The following is a 22,988-nucleotide window of genomic DNA, read 5'->3' as shown; positions in this document are numbered from 1 at the left end:
ATATAGTATTCATTTCAAATGTTTAAAAAAAATAAATAAATAAATATAACTTGAGTGCCATCAGCTAGAATTGAAACCAAACCATAACTCTCCAGTATTATTCGTTACCATCTGAGCTAAGTCTATACTATGCCTACCAAGTTCCAATTTTGTTTTTCAATTTTGACCTAGTAGTTATTTTTACCGGCTGAAAAACAAATTGAATTTGCTCTGCAGATCCAAATCTCCTCAATATCAAGTTTCAAGTCTGTAGACCAAACATTGACAGAAGTTTGGTAGAAACCCTTCTGCACACACACGCAAGGTCACTTTTATATATAGACTGGTCTGGGTGCCTGTCATTAACTGGCTGTTTGGAGGTGTGTGTTGGGGGGGGGGGAGGTAGTAGGCAGGCAGGCTTGAACCCATACCACGAAGGAGGAAAAGAATGTGAAAAAAAAAAAAAAAATGACAGCTTCACTATTGCGTCCATCACCAAACCAGAAGTGGCTAATGTTTAAATTAAGGCTAGTCACTTGAAAAGAGAGGATGATTTTCAAAAATATCGGCAGAAAAGCGACCCCCTTCTTGTAGAAAAGTGCCCAGTTGAGAGTGGAAGAATTTATGTTTGTAGCCAATTTTTCGATATTTGTCGTCCAAAGGGCAGAGCTTCAAAACTATACCGATCTCATGAAAATCCGTCGTCTATTTTGAAAGTTTTAGGCAGACATACAAACATACATGTAAACAGACAGGTTACTGCAGAGGATTATTACTGTGGACCAAAGTTTACTCAGTGTGAATAGTATAAAAGTGAAGCCTGGCAAGTGAGGATTTAAGATTGCTTATTCTTTTGTTTTGATTTACCAAAGTAATAACCCTGTTTAAATATTAAAAAAAAAAAAAAAATGTTAAAACTTAAAAAAAAAAATATATATATATATATATATATATATAATATATAAGGCAAATGAACGATGTTACAATTTCTTAAAATCGGAAAAACAAAACCTAAAAAAAGAAAACACTAATGTGATGGAAAAAAAACCCACAAAAACAAATGTTAAAACTTCTTTAAAAAAAATATAAAATAAAAAAAATAAAAATAAAAAAAAAACAAAAAAAGCAGCATACGTGAAAAATGGCATAAATAACCCTGTTTCAATATTAAAACTTCAAAAATCGCAAAAAAAAATATAAGACACCTCACATCACGATTTGAACTTACAACCTTTAGATAATGACGCCACGCTCTTATCAACTGAGCTAAGAGGACGTTGACAAAATTAGGTCATTTTTTTTTTTTAATATTTAAACTGATTCAAGTTTCGACATCATTTGCGCATGCGTAGAAGCAATCTTGTTATGAAGATACAATTTTTTTTCCCACCCCTTATGGTAGAAAAGGGTCTGGTTGGGGGTGAAGGAATTAATGTTTTGGGTCAATTTTTCGATATTTGTCGGCTCAAGGTTCGAGCTTGAAAATGATACCTATCTGGCGAAAATCTGTGGCCTGTGTCGAAAGTTTTTGTGAGATATACAAACACACACACACACACACATACATTTTCGCTTATATAGACTAGGGGGGGGGTAACCAGCATTGCCCGGGTGTTTAGAGGTGTATGTGTTAAAAAAAATAAATTTTAGTAGGAAGGTGGGATTGAACCCTGAAGCCTTGACGCGAAGGTGGAAATGAAAGAGAAAAAAAGCCAGCCACCTAACCATCTCAGCCACGAGGGGAGAGGAATTGATTAGCATGTTAAGTTAAGGGTTATAAAGTGAAATATACAGGTGCGAGGAAGTGGCGTAATGTTTGACCTAGTTTTGCGCTGCAAGCCAATTACTGTTTTCCCCGCTCCATCATTCGCTTTTCGAAGACGCGGCAAGTTGGTAAAAGTCAGGCAAATTAAATACACACGCGACCCTCATTGTTAACTTGTAGATATTATCATTTAGACATGATATAAAAAGTTTTAAAAATGAGCGACGGCCTCGAGAATATAGTAATGAAAGTTCGGTAAATTTGTTAACTTAAGTGGAACGGCTCATCAGAAACTTGTTCATGTTGGACTTGAAGACAACCATATTATAGACAGCTGGAAAGCAGAAAAACGGAAGACAATTCCACAGGCGTGTAGTTCTAAGAAAGAAGCTTTGATCATGGAATCTATGTTTAGGTTTAGGCACAGATAAAGAGTGGGGAAAATTATTGATAATGTTTTCAGCTAGTCTAGTGTTTCTTGTAAAAAAGCCTTTTGCAGACATACACAAAAAGCGAACATACATACATACATACATACGCATTTTCGCTTTTATATATATAAATGGCTTGAATTAAAGTTTAAAATTAAAAAGTCCGGTATCATGGTTTAATTGCGCCCTAAGCAGAAACATTAATTTTACACACGTCCCTGTCATATCAAAAGAACCTACTTGTTGAGTTTTTTTGTTTGTGTGGTAATAACACTTCTCAAATGCACTTGTGATGTTAGGCTGTATAAGGTGTTAACTTTGGTCAAAATCGTCAGTTCCTACTTTCATCAGATTATTTTGATTATCTATTTATCAAAGACATTTAGATACAAAACCTATCTAAGAACACTGACAGATGCATAAAGTACATTTGTGTTAAATTTAATAAAAATCAGCCCAGCCATTGCAGAGTCCATAAGGAACTCTCTCTCTCTCTCTCTCTCTCTCTCTCTCTGTCACACACACACACACACATAGTTCCTTTTATATAATAGTAGAGATATTTGTGAAAAGTAGTTTTTTTGTTTTTTTTACATAGGCGTCACCACTTATCAAGGCCGATCGGCCACTCAAGGATAAGGGTTAAAGAGTGTAGAGTAGTCAAAAGGACAATATAGTAATCGATAGTAATGGAAGTTCGGTAAATTTGTTAACTTAAGTGGAACGGCTCATCAGAAACTTGTCCATGTTGGACTTGAAGACAACCATGTCATAGACAGCTGGAAAGCAGAAAAACGGAAGACAATTCCACAGGCGTGTAGTTCTAAGAAAGAAGCTTTGATCATGGAATCTATGTTTAGGTTTAGGCACAGATAAAGAGTGGGGAAAATTATTGATAATGTTTTCAGCTAGTCTAGTGTTTCTTGTAAAATTTGGCGAGGGGGGACCATAGATTGAAGCTCAGTCGAACACTTTCCATGAAAATAACGATAAAGCAGAGACAAACTCGCAACATCTCTTTGGAAGAAAATATGCATGTAGTATCATCTAATGTTAGAGGTGGTAGACGTGTTGCAATTTTGCACCAGCTGTTCTAGGAGGGTTCAATCTGTTTGCAAAACAAAACTTTGTTGGTTTGGTCATATTGCAAGAATGGATGAAAGTTCTTGGATTAATGGATATCAAACAGTTGAGGTAGCAGGTCAAGTTCATGGGGGAGAAAGTGATAAGGATGGACTTGAAAGAAGGATAAATAAAGACCATGCCAAAGTTAGTTTCAAGAGTAAATTTCTAAAAGCCATCCGACACCTTTGAGACTGTAAAACATATTAAACTGGATATGAGGGTTCAGCTGACCATCCGCTGCAATAGATTGGTTATGTTCTCTCGTTTAAAGAGATAAAAATAAACATCCTTAAGATGCGTTCATTTAGTTTGCACATTTAGCAAATGCTATTTCAGACTTAAATGTGGCCAAGTTTCCCTTTTCTTGAGATGTGATACTATGGATGCCCCCCCCCCTCTCCCCAGTGTTAGGAAGTGATTAAAAAAAAAAAAGAAAAAAAAGAGCTATAACTATGGGAGGAAATGAATTATGAGTAGAACAAAAGTATAGAAAGTAAAATTTTCGAACTTTGAGACAGGAAGACGCCTCACGGTCAGTGGTCAGTTTCCAAATAGTCAGCTCAGAGTAGCTTATAGAGCAAGTGCAAAAGTATTCAGTTTCTATTAAGCAGGTGTGATTAGGACTAAGACAGAAAAAAGAAAAACTGCACATAAAGGCCAATATATAAAGAGTTAGTTTCGACAATTTTCAGTTTGTAGCTTGAACCAGATCAGGAGAGTTTTAGCAGATAAGGAGATTAACTAATCTACCGACTGACGAACATGCTTCGACAGGCAACGTTTGGGGACTCCCTTATTATACATACACTCAGGGCATAACTGATTTATACATGGTGTTCGGTGCTTGCGTTTTCTTTTGTTTGCGTTGTTTATTTTTTTATAATTGTAAACCAGTGCTTGCCTTCTCGGCAGTCACCAATGTGAGAAATGACGACACTGCCAAAACGAGAATAAGAAGAAAACAAAGACAAATGGAAGACTATGGCACACAACAACATTGGGGTGATGATTATACACAGATGTACAAATGTATTTAAAAATTTAAAAAAAAAAAAATTTTGTCTTGAATTTAACTGAGATGTGAAAAATTAAAATTTTATATTCTTTTTTGGTACTTTTAATTATCAAAGCCTTTATGTTTGGCAAACAGCAATGAAAAGAATTTTGCAACATCCACAAAAAAAAAAAAATCTCAATTCTTTAATGAAAATGTCAGAAGTATTTTTAAGCTTGTTGTCTGTTATGAGATGATATTTTTTTTTTTTTTTTTTTTTTTTTACAGATGATAAAAGCTGGACAATCATTGTTCCAGATTGAGGAAGAGTTATTTCCCTTTAGCATGAATAGCAGAAGATTGAGTTCTTATCCAAAATTCAACACAATTAAAAATAACAAAATACAGAAAAATCTTTATGGTGCATGTATCCGTCATGGAACAAAGATGTCATATTCCAAAAAATTAGAAAAATTGATCGAGTAGTTTTATTTTTAAATAAGAATCTAACAAGCAGCAAAATCCCCCCCCCCACACACACACACAATAGAGATCCCAAGATGCCAGATGATATTTTCTTCTCTCAAACTGCTAAACTTTGGAATTCCCTCTCGGGTTGCTGCCTTCTTGACTATACTGTATTGAAATGCAGAAGCGTAATGTGAACAGACATTCTTGCTGCTCAACCCAACATAGTGTCCTTGCAGATTGTGTTCCAAATAGTAGCCCCCTGCATCCAAGTGGCACTGTGTTTTCTTTGGTCGCAAATAACAATATAAAAATAAAAAAATAAAATTTTATGAGTATCTAAAAAAAACTAACCGTCTCGTCCACCATCATGAAAAAAAATGTCAGAAAACAAAGGGAGACAACTCAACAATAATTCATACTTACTAGATTTATGATATAAAGCCGACGAATTTTCATTAGTTGCTTAAAATGATTTTTGTTATAAAAATAAAACTACTTGATCAATTTCGTCCGTGGTGGGTATGTATTTCATAAAGTTTTTTCTGTAGTTTATTTTTTTTTTTAATTAGGTTGAATTCTAAATAAGAACCGAAGATGGAGAACAATCTAATTCATTAAATTAAATGGGATTCAGTTTCAAATTTCCAAAACTTTCAGGGATTTGGTTTTGAATTTTAGAGATGAGGATTGATAATTCATATTATTTGGACTACTGTTCTCATCTTGAGTGTTATTTACATAATGTTTCGGCTGATGTAACCTCCGACCTTTTTCAAGTGTATATTGTCGAACTTGGGGATCTTTCCATCGAACTTAGGAATCTGCACAGAATTTTGTACAGATTCCCGAGTTCGACAGAAAGTGCATACATCCTAGTTGCGGACTGTTCTCATTTTCATGGTTGTTGTTGTTGTTTTACCAACTTATTCTCTGGCCATCTTCAGGTGATTAACCACGATGGGATAGGAATGCTAAGTCTTGTAACTGTATCCCCAGTAATTACTACCTTCCATAGTTGTTGTCTCACCCTGTTTTGACCAACTAATCCTCTGAGCTGCTTGGGTAAGATTGAAATCGCTATCTTTAGACAATGCTCACCTGGAATCATAGAGACTCAAAGCCTCTATCCACTGTGCCATGGGCTTCAGAGAAGCCAGAGGATGCGCTGGCTGAAACGTGGTGAAACAACAACAACAATGAAGATGAGGATAACAGTCTGCAAAAAGAATGGATGCACAAATTATGAAAATATGAAAAATTTAATCAAAAAAATAAAATAAATAATTTGACAGAAAGATTCCAGAGTTTGACAAAATGTGCCTGAAAAAGGTTGGAGGTTACATTGGCCAAAACATGAAGATAACAGTGAAAGATGAGAACAGAAAATAATACAAACCTCAGGGATTTTTTTTTCTGTCTATTATATACAGTATATGCAGGAAGGGGTGGAAAATAATCTTGTAACTCTACTGTCTGATCAGATATTAAAGCAAAGGGACAGCCCTCGCTCCCCCGGAGTTGGTCATCGACGAATGGCTGAATAAAACAGGACATGTTAATTCACCTCTCGTTGCTCATGGCATTCAGTGCCGAATCACACAGGTGAACCTTTTTGTTGTACGTCTTTAGCTTGGTCTCTAGATTCTTCTCTTGTGAAGAAAGTTCCATGCAACGCGACTGGAGGTTCAACATCTCCATTTGTAACTGATTCATTTCTTTCATCAGTTCCTCTAACTGTTGTTCCTTTCGAACTTGATCGACTTTTGTTTGCTGAAGTTCAGCCTTTACAGCTGCAAGAAAAAAATAGAAAAAAAAAACAATTATTAATTAAATAATACTAGCTGATGACACTATTCTGTCTTTTTTTCACTTTTTCACTTTGATCCTAATTCCATATCATTTTGGTCCCCCGATTTATCGGAGAGAGACCTATGTTTTCTGTGCGTCAGTTATTCTGAACGATCGCCAGATAACCGTCCATTAGTTTTTTCTGAAATTTTGCCACAAATTATATTTCATTAAATAGATGTGCACTATTCCCGTTGCGTCCCCAGGGGCTCAAAAGAGGTAAAAAAATGCCCCAAAATGGCCAAAAATTACACATTTTGCCCCATAACGTTTGATCTAGCCATTTTTCTGAAACTTGGTGAAAATGTGAAGGCAACGTTGGCCCTTCACACTTCTCACATTCATGATTTCTTCACTATTCTTTGTGGCGTCATCTCACATGCAGCACCAGAGGGGGACCACGCATGCACGGCTTGTTCTTTTTACTCTCCTCTGTTTCACCTGCTAATACAGTCAGAAGAAACATACGTTTTCAATAACTCTGAATTAATATTTCTCAACAAAACTTTATCCAGAAAGGATTTATATCTCTAACAGAAAAGATGATTTACAAAAAAAAAAAAAATGTCATAACCTGATGAAGTCTTTTTTATAAGTCAAACATTTGTTTATATTTTTTATAAATTATTTATTTTGGAGAAAAATAAAACACAGACATCGTTATTTGCTTTTCTACTTTCCATAATATATTTTATACGTATGGTTTAAATTTCATTAAAATCAAATATACATATTTGAAGATTTAAGATGGTCTGTACCGCATTAGATAGGGCACATCGAAGGAGCATGATGTAGAGATTTAGTTTTTTCTTTTCCACATTTATATCAATCGACCAACAATTTTCAGACTGATTTCTCCATATCCATTATTGTTCTAAAAACGTTCGAATGAAATGAGAAATTCAAGATAACTTTACACAATTTAACCAACATCCTTGATACCCCTAGTATCAGTTATTTTGCAATTCTGAGTTTCATCTAGGGTCGCAAAGTCAGAAGGTATAAAGTTTGACTCCTAGAATTCTCATACATCTGACTCACACACCCAGAATCCCAAAACATCCGACTCGCACTCCCAGAATCCCAAAGGATCCCACTCGAACACCCAGAATCCCAAAGCATCCCACTTGCAATCCCAAACATCCCACTCGCACTCCTAGAATCCCAAAGCATCCCACCCACACTCCCAGAATCCCAAAGTATCCCACCCACACTCCCAGAATCCCAAAGCATCCCACTTGCACTCCCAGAATCCCAAAGCATCCCACCAACGACACCTAAAGTCCAACTTTAAAACTGAATCCTGAGCAAACACAACAAGGTCTTTTACTAAGTTTACTAAAAGAATGTAATAAGGAAACTTGAAACATAAATAATGTATTTTCAGAACTCTAATAAATGGTTGGATCTAAAATTCAATGAAGGTTCCTGAATTCTGTACAAGGCACTTGGAAATGGCTGAAACATTATAACAGTAACTACGATAAGTAAACCAGATTAAAAAATTGTAAATATTAAATACTTTGCAGAACAAAAATGACACTTACCAGCATAAGTAAATAGTGTTACTCTGTTAATTGCTGACATATCTTCTGTGCTGTTTCCCCATTTCATAACATTCCAGTTTTGACATACACACAAAAAAAAAAGAAAAGAAAAGGTACTTGTACAGTTTAATCAAGATATTAAAAAATGAAAATATCGGAAAAAGTTTAAATTGTATGTATCCGTTATGGAATGAAGTTCTCCGAAAAAAAAAATTCACTTAATTTCATCAAGTAGTTTTTTTTTTTTTTTTACAGCGAAAAAACAATTTGCTATGATAGCAAGCAAAAGGTTCGATTTTTAGGAAGAAAGCTAGTAGTAAAGATGGGGTGGGAGTGTCAGTGCTTTAAATTGAGTTATCTCCCCGTGGCGTGTTAAAAAAATTTAAAGATGTCTATCTTCAACGTGCTGTCATAAAAACGTGTTTTTCCGCTGTAAAAAAAAAAAAAAAAAAAAAATACTCGATCAAATTAAGTGAATTTTTTTTCTTTTCGGAGCTCTTCAGTCCAAAATGGATACGTACAATATAACTTTTTTTTTTTTATATTTTCATTTTTTTAATGCCTTGATTAAACTGTACAAGTGCCCACCCCCCACCCCCCACCCAAAGATACATTGCTGAAAATTTCATCCTTACTCTTCCAACAGCAACCAGCAAATCTGTTTCTTCTTTTTCTGGTGACGGCACCTATATCCCCTCTTTAATAAAAAATGAAAAAAAAACAAAAAACAAAAAAAAAAAAACTTACATTTTAGTTCAACATTGATTTTATCCACTGCTGATAGATGCTGTTCTCGATCGTTACGCATGACGTCAAGAAACGTCTGTCGGGTGTTGTTATCACAGATCTTGAAATACTCTGCAATCGAGTCCGTTTCAGCATCAGCTGGAAAATGAAGAGGAACACTCGAATTTATAATGCAAGACAATCTCTAAAATAAACGAAAAAGTATGTATCGACCATAGTGTTATATCTGTTATGAAAGATTAAATAAACAGTTCTGTTTGAAATTCCATGCAGATTCCAGAGTTCGACAAAATACTCTTAAAGAAGGTCGGAGGTTACATCAGCTGAAACCTTGTGCGAACAACATTCAAGATAAGAACAGTAGTCCGAAATATAAAAACAAGTCAAATACATATTTTCAATTTTAATAAAATTTAAACTATATATTTATAACATACTAAATACAGTTCTTCTCAATTATATTAGGGAGTGAAATATTATGTTACAAGCATAGTGGATAAGAGCATAGTGTTCTTTATTAAATCCCAAGCAACGTCGGGTGAAATAAGGTGACAGTTGTACAAGAATGTTGGTTGGTTGTTTTTGTTTTAGGGTTATTTAATGCCGAAGCCAAAGATTTTGAAGAAAAATTTTTTTAACAGAGTATAATTGTTGTTTTCACGTCGGTTTCTATTTAACCCATAGTTGGGACCCTAACAGGTACTACCACTCCGGGTCAGAGTGGACCTGGGAGCAATGGTAATTAAAGGGTGGCTCCACACTCCCCAAAGCCTGCAAGCTGGGGCCTCACCACTGGATATAGTTTAAGGTCATATCCAGGACCCCCATTGAGGGACTTTTACCCTCTGCAGGGGGGGCAGTCGGCGTATTCTAATGCCCCACCGACAGGGCCTGTACAAGAAGGAAATTTATTAATAAGATTATTCACTGCGGAGAAAAAAATCAGTGTGAATATTTTTCAACTATAGATGGACGCCATTAAGGAAACCTGTTAAATAATTAATGAACGACCATTTAAAGACTTGTTTTAATAATTTTAGGAAAATTAGTATTTTTAGCTTGGAGAAAAGAAAGACGTTCTTGAATCAACTGTTTCTATTTATCTGGGAAAATAACCAGAGTAATCCACTGAAGAAGCCATTCACACTATCATCCCTTTTCAAGATGGCAGCCCTCCAATCAAGGTCACATAGAAACTAAATTGTTTTCAGATTAAAAACTCTTATAGTCACAACAGAAACTGGTTGGAAAATGTTTTCTGGAGTTTGTGTATTTTAAGAGTTTCAAAATGGCAGCCTGAGAGGTAATAGTGACTTAAGTAGTTAACAATCCAGACCGACATTTGAATCCAGTTTGTTCAACAGAAACACCTTCACTTAGGATGTTGGCAACCTTCATCTGGTCCCTCTTGTAAGTATGTCTTTCTAGAAAAAAAAATTCTAACAAGAAAAGTTTCAGGGAAACCAATGCCAACAATAGAATCATCTGATTCCTATGAAATAAATGAATGGGTTTGTTTTACTATATACATAGATTCGAGAAAAAAAGTGTAAAAAAAAAAAAATAAATAAATAAAATAAATAAATGTTATCAAAAGTGAAACAAGTTACTTTTCTACCTAACTAGACAAGATTTTAGTGCTTTTATTTAATGTAAAATGTTCAATTGGTTCAAAAACATGCTGTCTTTATTGGTATATTTGAAAAAGACAAATGGCGGCGAGCTCGCAGTTGGATACGTTAAGTTTGGGAAGATGAGTTAAAACTAAAAACTTGGGGTTTGTTTTGTGTTTTTTTTCTTTTTCAAATTTCAGTTGGATTAAATAATCTAGATGAAAAGAAACTGGATAGGTAGAACACAGGTGCAGCATATCAACCTTTTTTGGGCTATTTAAGAATAAAACAAAATAACTATTGTATACAATTAATAGAACACTGACTAGACAAGGAAGGAGAGTAGAAAGGACAAGGATGGTCTGGTTCTTATTTGGCATGCACAAAAAAAAAAGGTGCTTGTGCAGATTAGTGATGTTTTAAACCAACGCATTTCAGGTGAAAACATTACTACGTATTTACGTGTCATGTCGAAATTAGTATAAGTTCCAAAAAATTATGAAAAAATAATACAGTAGAAAAATAATTACAAGTAAAAAATAGAATTTATCAAATTTTTTAATATGGAAGAGTTGTGTGACCAATTCCATGTGACAAACTGACTTATCTCCCTTGATTTTAATTACGTATCTGCTACATGTAATCACAAAATGTCAGAACATATCTGTTGAGGAGTTTTTTGTTAAAAATACATCTAGCACATCCTCTACAGGATCAGTTTTCGTAATTTTTGGAATTGATACTCATTTCAACATCACATACAAGTACATAATGTTTTCACCGGAAATGCATTGATTTAAAACATCACTAATCTACACAAGCACTCCCCAAAAATTTACATTTAATTTTGTGAATTGATATAAACAAATATGATATAAATACACTGACACCCTTGTTAGATCATCATAGTTGTACTGTACTGTATGCAATGGTGGACTAAAATCACTAGTTGTCCTTATGTAATGCTCTAATTTTTAAAATGTTTTTCTACATGGGTAGAAAAAGAAACTAAGATGGCTGAGAGTTTTTAATGTTTATTTTTTGGAGAGAAATAGCTAGCACAGGAATGAGAGATTAGTATTCTCTTAACTAATAATACCAGCTTATTAAGGATAAATGCATGGACATTGTGAACAAATATTTTAGAGGGGCATTTCACTCTTAGCAGTTATCAAAGTTTTCCTTTCAATGATTACAGCATTATTGGCAATCTGTCTCACACCGCGTCCATAAACAGACTGATCTCAAACCTCTGTTTTTCTACCAACCTCGATAGCCGTAACATCAAGTGTCATGTCCTGAGATCTTTTAGTTTCACTATACTCTTTCCTTTTTAATCTCACATGACATTTTTTTCTGTCTCCTTTGTGGGAATTTGTTTATTTTCTAAACTTCATGTCACTTTGGTCTGTACTCAGTTCGACACTTGTCAAGATTAACACTAACCGATTTACTCACCATCCATTATGTCCCACTTTGACAAGCAATGGTACCCAGTAATCATCTTGCCACTATTTTTGGAAAACAGTAGCAGTGTGTCTCTTTTATCTGAGATCAATCTCTAACATCAGTCTCAACCTTCTTTCCACAACTGTGCCATGGCATGCCCATATACAGACTGAACTCTAACCCCCCCCCCGTTTCTCTGACTACTTTGATGCCAAGGACGTCATAAAGTAAACTCAGTATTAGACGAATGATGCATTTGATAAGTTTATGAAGCATGGTCGTGAAACTAAAAGATGAGGATAATAGTCCACAATAAATAAATTAATTGCTTAATGAAATCTAAAATTTGCTTACAAATTTTAGATTTTTTGTTGTTTGAATTTTGAAGATGAGAAATTGCTAACACATTGGTTTTATTTTCAAAGTATTGCACTCACATACGCTGACATTTGTATTTCTACTGCATTTTGATGTTGTATTTCTACTGCATTTTGATGTTGTTGTAGTTCTACTGCATTTTGATGTTCTACGGCATTTTGATGTTGTATTTCTACTGCATTTTGATGTTCTACTGCATTTTGATGTTGTTGAATTTCTACTGCATTTTGATGTTGTCGTATTTCTACTGCATTTGGATGTTGTATTTCTACTGCATTTGGATGTTGTATTTCTACTGCATTTTGATGTTGTATTTCTACTGCATTTTGATGTTGTATTTCTACTGCATTTTGATGTTCTACTGCATTTGGATGTTGTATTTCTACTGCATTTTGATGTTGTATTTCTACTGCATTTTGATGTTGTCGTATTTCTACTGCATTTTGATGTTGTCGTATTTCTACTGCATTTTGATGTTGTATTTCTACTGCATTTTGATGTTGTATTTCTACTGCATTTTGATGTTCTACTGCATTTTTATGTTGTTGTATTTCTACTGCATTTTGATGTTGTTGTATTTCTAGTGCATTTTGATGCTCTACTGCATTTTGATGTTGTATTTCTACTGCATTTTGATGTTCTACTGCATTTTGATGTTGTTGTATTTCTACTGCATTTTGATGTTGTCGTATTTCTACTGCATTTGGATGTTGTATTTCTACTGCATTTTGATGTTGTATTTCTACTGCATTTTGATGTTCTACTGCATTTGGATGTTGTATTTCTACTGCATTTTGATGTTCTACTGCATTTGGATGTTGTATTTCTACTGCATTTTGATGTTGTATTTCTACTGCATTTGGATGTTGTATTTCTACTGCATTTTGATGTTCTACTGCATTTGGATGTTGTATTTCTACTGCATTTTGATGTTGTATTTCTACTGCATTTTGATGTTGTATTTCTACTGCATTTTGATGTTGTCGTATTTCTACTGCATTTTGATGTTGTATTTCTACTGCATTTTGATGTTGTATTTCTACTGCATTTTGATGTTGTATTTCTACTGCATTTTGATGTTCTTCTGCATTTTTATGTTGTTGTATTTCTACTGCATTTTGATGTTGTTGTATTTCTAGTGCATTTTGATGCTCTACTGCATTTTGATGTTGTATTTCTACTGCATTTTGATGTTCTACTGCATTTTTATGTTGTTGTATTTCTACTGCATTTTGATGTTGTATTTCTAGTGCATTTTGATGCTCTACTGCATTTTGATGTTGTATTTCTACTGCATTTTGATGTTCTACTGCATTTTGATGTTGTTGGATTTCTACTGCATTTTGATGTTGTTGGATTTCTACTGCATTTTGATGTTGTTGGATTTCTACTGCATTTTGATGTTGTTATATTTCTACTGCATTTCGATGTTCTACTGCATTTTGATGTTCCTTCCGGTGATGTTCGCTTCATATTACATGTTCTACTATTGTTTTTTTAAACTGTTTTTTTTTTTAAACCTAGATGCTCGCCATTGCCAGGGTGTTTGGAGGTGTGTGTTGAGCAAAAAAAAAAAAGTGGTAGTAGGCAGGCAGGCTCAAATCTGTACTGCGAAGAAGTAAAAGAATGCGAAAAAAGAAAATGTGACGTCTTTGCCGTTGCGTCCATCGCCAAATGCTAAGTCAATCGAAAAGAAGGGATGACTTTCAAAAATATCAGTGAAAAAAAGCAACTCCTCCTTGTAGAAAAGTGCCCAGTTGAGGGTGAAGGAATTAATGTTTTTAGCTAATTTTTCAATATTTGTCATCTGAAGGGATGAGTTTCAAAACAATACCAATATCATGAAAATCCGTCGCCGCCGTCAAAAGTTTTTGGCAGATATACATATATACATTTAAACAGACATATAAGATTTATATCATAGACTATCAGGGGTACCCAGCGTTGCCCGGGTGTTTGGAGGTGTGTGTGCTCTTAAATAATAAATAAAAAGTTTTGGTAGGTAGTTAGGATCGAACCCAAAGCCCTGAAACGAAGTTGGAACAAAACATGAGACGTTAACCGCTCGGCCAGCAAGAAAGAGTAACTGAAACATGTTTGAATTTATTTAAGTAGAATTGACAGGTGCCCACTTAATGAGGTCAAATAGAAGTCGCGGAGTTAAGATTTATGATGACGTAAGCAATGGCTATTCAGCAGTTAACATTTTCTGCGGGACAGTTTTTAATGAGGTGAAAACCCGACTTTGGGGAGGAAAAGCAGTTCCCCTGTTAATTAGAGGAGTGTTGTCCAAATGAAAGCAATCGTCTGATATGACGGTGAAAAAACCGATACTGACCAAACCCGGCCATTTTGAATCGAGTTTTGGCTTTTTTTATACTGAATAGAAAACATGTGGCGATCTAAAAATCTGGAAAAAATAGCATTTAAAAGTCAGACAAATTAATACACATGCCACTCCCGTTGTTAAGTCGTACATATTATCATCTAGACAGCATATAAAAAGTTTTAAGAACGGGTGAGCCGACTGAGCGCTCCCCTGAAAAAAGCCTTTTGTGAACATACAGAAAAAGTGCACACCCATACACACATACATACACACACACATTTTCACATTTTGATATGTTATTCAGCACGAGCACGGCCATATCCTTCTTTCACATGTGATAGGCTGTCACGTCTAATGATACAGACAAAGTGTTTATTTAATAAACTTACAGATTAAATAGTAATGTAGAAGCCGCCAGATGCCTTCTCCACGTATATCTCATCAAACTCGGGGATTTATATGGAATTTCGAACAGACCTCTTTATTTAATCCATGAGGGTGGCATGCTCTCGTTTTGTCAACCATGACTGGATAAAGTCGTAAATAATTTGCAATTATATTATTAGTGTTATGATTATGGTCTTTGGTGTAGTTTCAAGTGAGGGCCACATCATGCCACCTCACATCTTCGAAGTTGGCTTAAAAGTCAACACCAAAGTGTAATTGGATGTGCTGAAGAGTGTGGTGATCCCCTGGTGCAATAAGGTAGTCGCTGGCAGATCCTGGGTGTGGCAGCAGGACTTGGCACTGGCCCACAAGTCTAAAGAGGCCAAGGCTTGGTTTCAAAAGGAGTGCAACGACTTTGTACCCTTTTCTCACTGCCCCCCCCCCTCCTCCCCCTACCTGAGCCTACTGGACTACTTCGTTTGATCATACGTTGAGAACATCACCAACATGACCTCCCACGAGATCAAAGCAAGCCTGCTCACCACCATCCGCTGAGTATTCGCAGAGTTCCTGTCAGCGCTTGTGGAAAAGGCATGCTCGTAATTCCCGACCCGTATCGAGGTGGTTGTTGAGGCTGAAGACGGCTACATTGAATAGATATCAGCTCTACTACATAATCAAGTTACCTGAATTGATTTTTTTCAATAAACGTTTTAAAATAAAGCTGTAGTGTTGTTTTCTTTAGGGTGACAAATTTATTGTTCCACCCTGTACATAAAGGGGTTGGACAAAATAAGAGAAACTGTTAAATGTTTGTGACTCCTGATGAGGATATGACATCAATGATTTCGACGATCGTTTTTATAACCACAAGTCATGGTGAGCAACCAATGAAAAGCTTCCAAAGTTACTATAAAAATTGTCGAAGTTTGGATTCAATCAGTTCGCTGCCATCTTTGTTACTGGCAATTACACTCAGGATCTGATCTGAACTGCACTGCTTCTTCACCGCCATCTTTGTTACTGGGAATTACACTCAGGATCGTACTGCACTGCTTCTTCATTGCCATCTTTGTTCAACAGAATGTCTAAACACTTAACCTAACATTTTTGGCATCAATTTTTGAACGTGTTTTAAACAATCAAATCTTGACATATTTTAATGCTTTCTTTGTTTTTTGTTTATTATATATATTCATATATGATATGCTTAATTTTGTTTATTATATAGATATATTCATATATGATATGCTTAATTTTGTTTATTATATAGATATATTCATATATGATATGCTTAATTTTGTTTATTATATAGATATATATATATATGATATGCTTAATTTTGTTTATTATATAGATATATATATATGATATGCTTAATTTTGTTTATTATATAGATATATATATATATGATATGCTTAATTTTGTTTATTATATAGATATATATATGATATGCTTAATTTTGTTTATTATATAGATATATATATATATGATATGCTTAATTTTGTTTATTATATAGATATATATATATATGATATGCTTAATTTTGTTTATTATATAGATATATATATATATGCTATGCTTAATTTTGTTTATTATATAGATATATATATATATGATATGTTTAATTTTGTTTATTATATAGATATATTCATATATGATATGCTTAATTTTGTTTATTATATAGATATATATATATATGATATGCTTAATTTTGTTTATTATATAGATATATATATGATATGCTTAATTTTGTTTATTATATAGATATATATATATATGATATGCTTAATTTTGTTTATTATATAGATATATATATATATATGATATGCTTAATTTTGTTTATTATATAGATATATATATATATGATATGCTTAATTTTGTTTATTATATAGATATATTCATATATGATATGCTTAATTTTGTTTATTATATTGATATATATATGATATGCTTAATTTTGTTTATTATATAGATATATATATATGATATGCTTAATTTTGTTTATTATATAGATATATATATATATGATATGCTTAATTTTGTTTATTATATAGATATATATATATATGATATGCTTAATTTTGTTTATTATATAGATATATATATGATATGCTTATTTTGTTTATTATATAGATATATTCATATATGATATGCTTAATTTTGTTTATTATATAGATATATATATATATGATATGCTTAATTTTGTTTATTATATAGATATATATATGATATGCTTAATTTTGTTTATTATATAGATATATATATGATATGCTAAATTTTGTTTATTATATAGATATATATATATGATATGCTTAATTTTGTTTATTATATAGATATATATATATATGATATGCTTAATTTTGTTTATTATATAGATATATATATATGATATGCTTAATTTTGTTTATTATATAGATATATATATATATGATATGCTTAATTTTGTTTATTATATAGATATATATATGATATGCTTAATTTTGTTTATTCTATAGATATATATATATGATATGCTTAATTTTGTTTATTATATAGATATATATATGATATGCTTAAGTTTGTTTATTATATAGATATATATATATATGATATGCTTAATTTTGTTTATTATATAGATATATATATATATATGATATGCTTAATTTTGTTTATTATATAGATATATATATATATATGATATGCTTAATTTTGTTTATTATATAGATATATATATATATGATATGCTTAATTTTGTTTATTATATAGATATATATATATATGATATGCTTAATTTTGTTTATTATATAGATATATATATATATGATATGCTTAATTTTGTTTATTATATAGATATATTCATATATGATATGCTTAATTTTGTTTATTATATAGATATATATATGATATGCTTAATTTTGTTTATTATATAGATATATATATGATATGCTTAATTTTGTTTATTATATAGATATATATATATATATGATATGCTTAATTTTGTTTATTATATAGATATATATATATATGATATGCTTAATTTTGTTTATTATATAGATATATATATATATGATATGCTTAATTTTGTTTATTATATAGATATATTCATATATGATATGCTTAATTTTGTTTATTATATTGATATATATATGATATGCTTAATTTTGTTTATTATATAGATATATATATATATGATATGCTTAATTTTGTTTATTATATAGATATATATATATATGATATGCTTAATTTTGTTTATTATATAGATATATATATATATGATATGCTTAATTTTGTTTATTATATAGATATATTCATATATGATATGCTTAATTTTGTTTATTATATTGATATATATATGATATGCTTAATTTTGTTTATTATATAGATATATATATGATATGCTTAATTTTGTTTATTATATAGATATATATATATATGATATGCTTAATTTTGTTTATTATATAGATATATATATATATGATATGCTTAATTTTGTTTATTATATAGATATATATATGATATGCTTAATTTTGTTTATTATATAGATATATTCATATATGATATGCTTAATTTTGTTTATTATATAGATATATATATGTATGATATGCTTAATTTTGTTTATTATATAGATATATATATGATATGCTTAATTTTGTTTATTATATAGATATATATATGATATGCTTAATTTTGTTTATTATATAGATATATATATATGATATGCTTAATTTTGTTTATTATATAGATATATATATATATGATATGCTTAATTTTGTTTATTATATAGATATATATATATGATATGCTTAATTTTGTTTATTATATAGATATATATATATATGATATGCTTAATTTTGTTTATTATATAGATATATATATGATATGCTTAATTTTGTTTATTCTATAGATATATATATATGATCCGCTTAATTTTGTTTATTATATAGATATATATATGATATGCTTAATTTTGTTTATTATATAGATATATATATATATGATATGCTTAATTTTGTTTATTATATAGATATATATATATATATATATATGATATGCTTAATTTTGTTTATTATATAGATATATATATATATGATATGCTTAATTTTTTTTATTATATAGATATATATATATATGATATGCTTAATTTTGTTTATTATATAGATATATATATATATGATATGCTTAATTTTGTTTATTATATAGATATATATACATATGATATGCTTAATTTTGTTTATTATATAGATATATATATATATGATATGCTTAATTTTGTTTATTATATAGATATATATATATATGCTATGCTTAATTTTGTTTATTATATAGATATATATATATAGGATATGTTTAATTTTGTTTATTATATAGATATATTCATATATGATATGCTTAATTTTGTTTATTATATAGATATATATATATATGATATGCTTAATTTTGTTTATTATATAGATATATATATGATATGCTTAATTTTGTTTATTATATAGATATATATATATGATATGCTTAATTTTGTTTATTATATAGATATATTCATATATGATATGCTTAATTTTGTTTATTATATAGATATATATATATATGATATGCTTAATTTTGTTTATTATATAGATATATATATGATATGCTTAATTTTGTTTATTATATAGATATATATATATATGATATGCTTAATTTTGTTTATTATATAGATATATATATATATGATATGCTTAATTTTGTTTATTATATAGATATATATATGATATGCTTAATTTTGTTTATTATATAGATATATATATATGATATGCTTAATTTTGTTTATTATATAGATATATTCATATATGATATGCTTAATATTGTTTATTATATAGATATATATATATATGATATGCTTAATTTTGTTTATTATATAGATATATATATGATATGCTTAATTTTGTTTATTATATAGATATATTCATATATGATATGCTTAATTTTGTTTATTATATAGATATATATATATATATGATATGCTTAATTTTGTTTATTATATAGATATATATATATGATATGCTTAATTTTGTTTATGATATAGATATATATACATATGATATGCTTAATTTTGTTTATTATATAGATACATTCATATATGATATGCTTAATTTTGTTTATTATATAGATATATATATATATGATATGCTTAATTTTGTTTATTATATAGATATATATATTATATGCTTAATTTTGTTTATTATATAGATATATTCATATATGATATGCTTAATTTTGTTTATTATATAGATATATATATATATGATATGCTTAATTTTGTTTATTATATAGATATATATATATATGATATGCTTAATTTTGTTTATTATATAGATATATATATATATGATATGCTTAATTTTGTTTATTATATAGATATATATATGATATGCTTAATTTTGTTTATTATATAGATATATTCATATATGATATGCTTAATTTTGTTTATTATATAGATATATATATATATGATATGCTTAATTTTGTTTATTATATAGATATATATATGATATGCTTAATTTTGTTTATTATATAGATATATATATATATGATATGCTTAATTTTGTTTATTATATAGATATATATATATATGATATGCTTAATTTTGTTTATTATATAGATATATATATATATATGATATGCTTAATTTTGTTTATTATATAGATATATATATATGATATGCTTAATTTTGTTTATTATATAGATATATATACATATGATATGCTTAATTTTGTTTATTATATAGATACATTCATATATGATATGCTTAATTTTGTTTATTATATAGATATATATATATATGATATGCTTAATTTTGTTTATTATATAGATATATATATATGATATGCTTAATTTTGTTTATTATATAGATATATATACATATGATATGCTTAATTTTGTTTATTATATAGATACATTCATATATGATATGCTTAATTTTGTTTATTATATAGATATATATATATATGATATGCTTAATTTTGTTTATTATATAGATATATATATGATATGCTTAATTTTGTTTATTATATAGATATATTCATATATGATATGCCTAATTTTGTTTATTATATAGATATATATATATATGATATGCTTAATTTTGTTTATTATATAGATATATATATATATGATATGCTTAATTTTGTTTATTATATAGATATATATATATATGATATGCTTAATTTTGTTTATTATATAGATATATATATATATGATATGCTTAATTTTGTTTATTATATAGATATATATATGATATGCTTAATTTTGTTTATTATATAGATATATTCATATATGATATGCTTAATTTTGTTTATTATATAGATATATATATATATGATATGCTTAATTTTGTTTATTATATAGATATATATATATATATGATATGCTTAATTTTGTTTATTATATAGATATATATATATATATGATATGCTTAATTTTGTTTATTATATAGATATATATATGATATGCTTAATTTTGTTTATTATATAGATATATATATATATGATATGCTTAATTTTGTTTATTATATAGATATATATATATATGATATGCTTATTTTGTTTATTATATAGATATATATATGATATGCTTAATTTTGTTTATTATATAGATATATATATATATATGATATGCTTAATTTTGTTTATTATATAGATATATATATGATATGCTTAATTTTGTTTATTATATAGATATATTCATATATGATATGCTTAATTTTGTTTATTATATAGATATATATATATATATGATATGCTTAATTTTGTTTATTATATAGATATATATATATATGATATGCTTAATTTTGTTTATTATATAGATATATATATATATGATATGCTTAATTTTGTTTATTATATAGATATATATATATATGCTTAATTTTGTTTATTATATAGATATATATATATATGATATGCTTAATTTTGTTTATTATATAGATATATATATATATGATATGCTTAATTTTGTTTATTATATAGATATATATATATATGATATGCTTAATTTTATTTATTATATAGATATATATATATGATATGCTTAATTTTGTTTATTATATAGATATATATATATATGATATGCTTAATTTTGTTTATTATATAGATATATATATATATGATATGCTTAATTTTGTTTATTATATAGATATATATATATGATATGCTTAATTTTGTTTATTATATAGATATATATATATATATGATATGCTTAATTTTGTTTATTATATAGATATATATATATATGATATGCTTAATTTTGTTTATTATATAGATATATATATATATGATATGCTTAATTTTGTTTATTATATAGATATATATATATATGATATGCTTAATTTTGTTTATTATATAGATATATATATATATGATATGCTTAATTTTGTTTATTATATAGATATATTCATATATGATATGCTTAATTTTGTTTATTATATAGATATATATATATATGATATGCTTAATTTTGTTTATTATATAGATATATATATGATATGCTTAATTTTGTTTATTATATAGATATATATATATGATATGCTTAATTTTGTTTATTATATAGATATATATATATATGATATGCTTAATTTTGTTTATTATATAGATATATATATGATATGCTTAATTTTGTTTATTATATAGATATATATATATATGATATGCTTAATTTTGTTTATTATATAGATATATTCATATATGATATGCTTAATTTTGTTTATTATATAGATATATATATCTATGATATGCTTAATTTTGTTTATTATATAGATATATATATATATGATATGCTTAATTTTGTTTATTATATAGATATATATATATATATGATATGCTTAATTTTGTTTATTATATAGATATATATATATGATATGCTTAATTTTGTTTATTATATAGATATATTCATATATGATATGCTTAATT

General features: G+C 28.6%; 1 protein-coding gene across 2 annotated transcripts in view; it reads right to left on the bottom strand.

Annotated features, from left to right (window-relative positions):
* Window positions 1–4,388: 4,388 nt before the first annotated feature.
* LOC145293234 (uncharacterized) overlaps window positions 4,389–22,988 on the bottom strand; it is a 67,118-nt gene continuing 48,518 nt past the window's right edge. For both annotated transcript variants that reach the window (XM_080139799.1, XM_080139801.1), the window contains exons 6-7: window positions 8,908–9,045; window positions 4,389–6,555 (exon numbers count right to left, since the gene is read on the bottom strand). In XM_080139799.1, the coding sequence (XP_079995925.1) occupies window positions 6,326–6,555; window positions 8,908–9,045 (368 nt within the window). In that variant the 3' untranslated portion in view covers window positions 4,389–6,325. The remainder of the gene's footprint in view (window positions 6,556–8,907; window positions 9,046–22,988) is intronic.

Source organism: Euprymna scolopes, chromosome 14 (genome assembly GCF_053919585.1).
Source record: "Euprymna scolopes isolate OS-2025 chromosome 14, ASM5391958v1, whole genome shotgun sequence".
NCBI classification, from domain to species: Eukaryota; Metazoa; Mollusca; class Cephalopoda; order Sepiida; family Sepiolidae; genus Euprymna; species Euprymna scolopes.
This window is presented reverse-complemented; position numbering and strand designations above follow the sequence as displayed.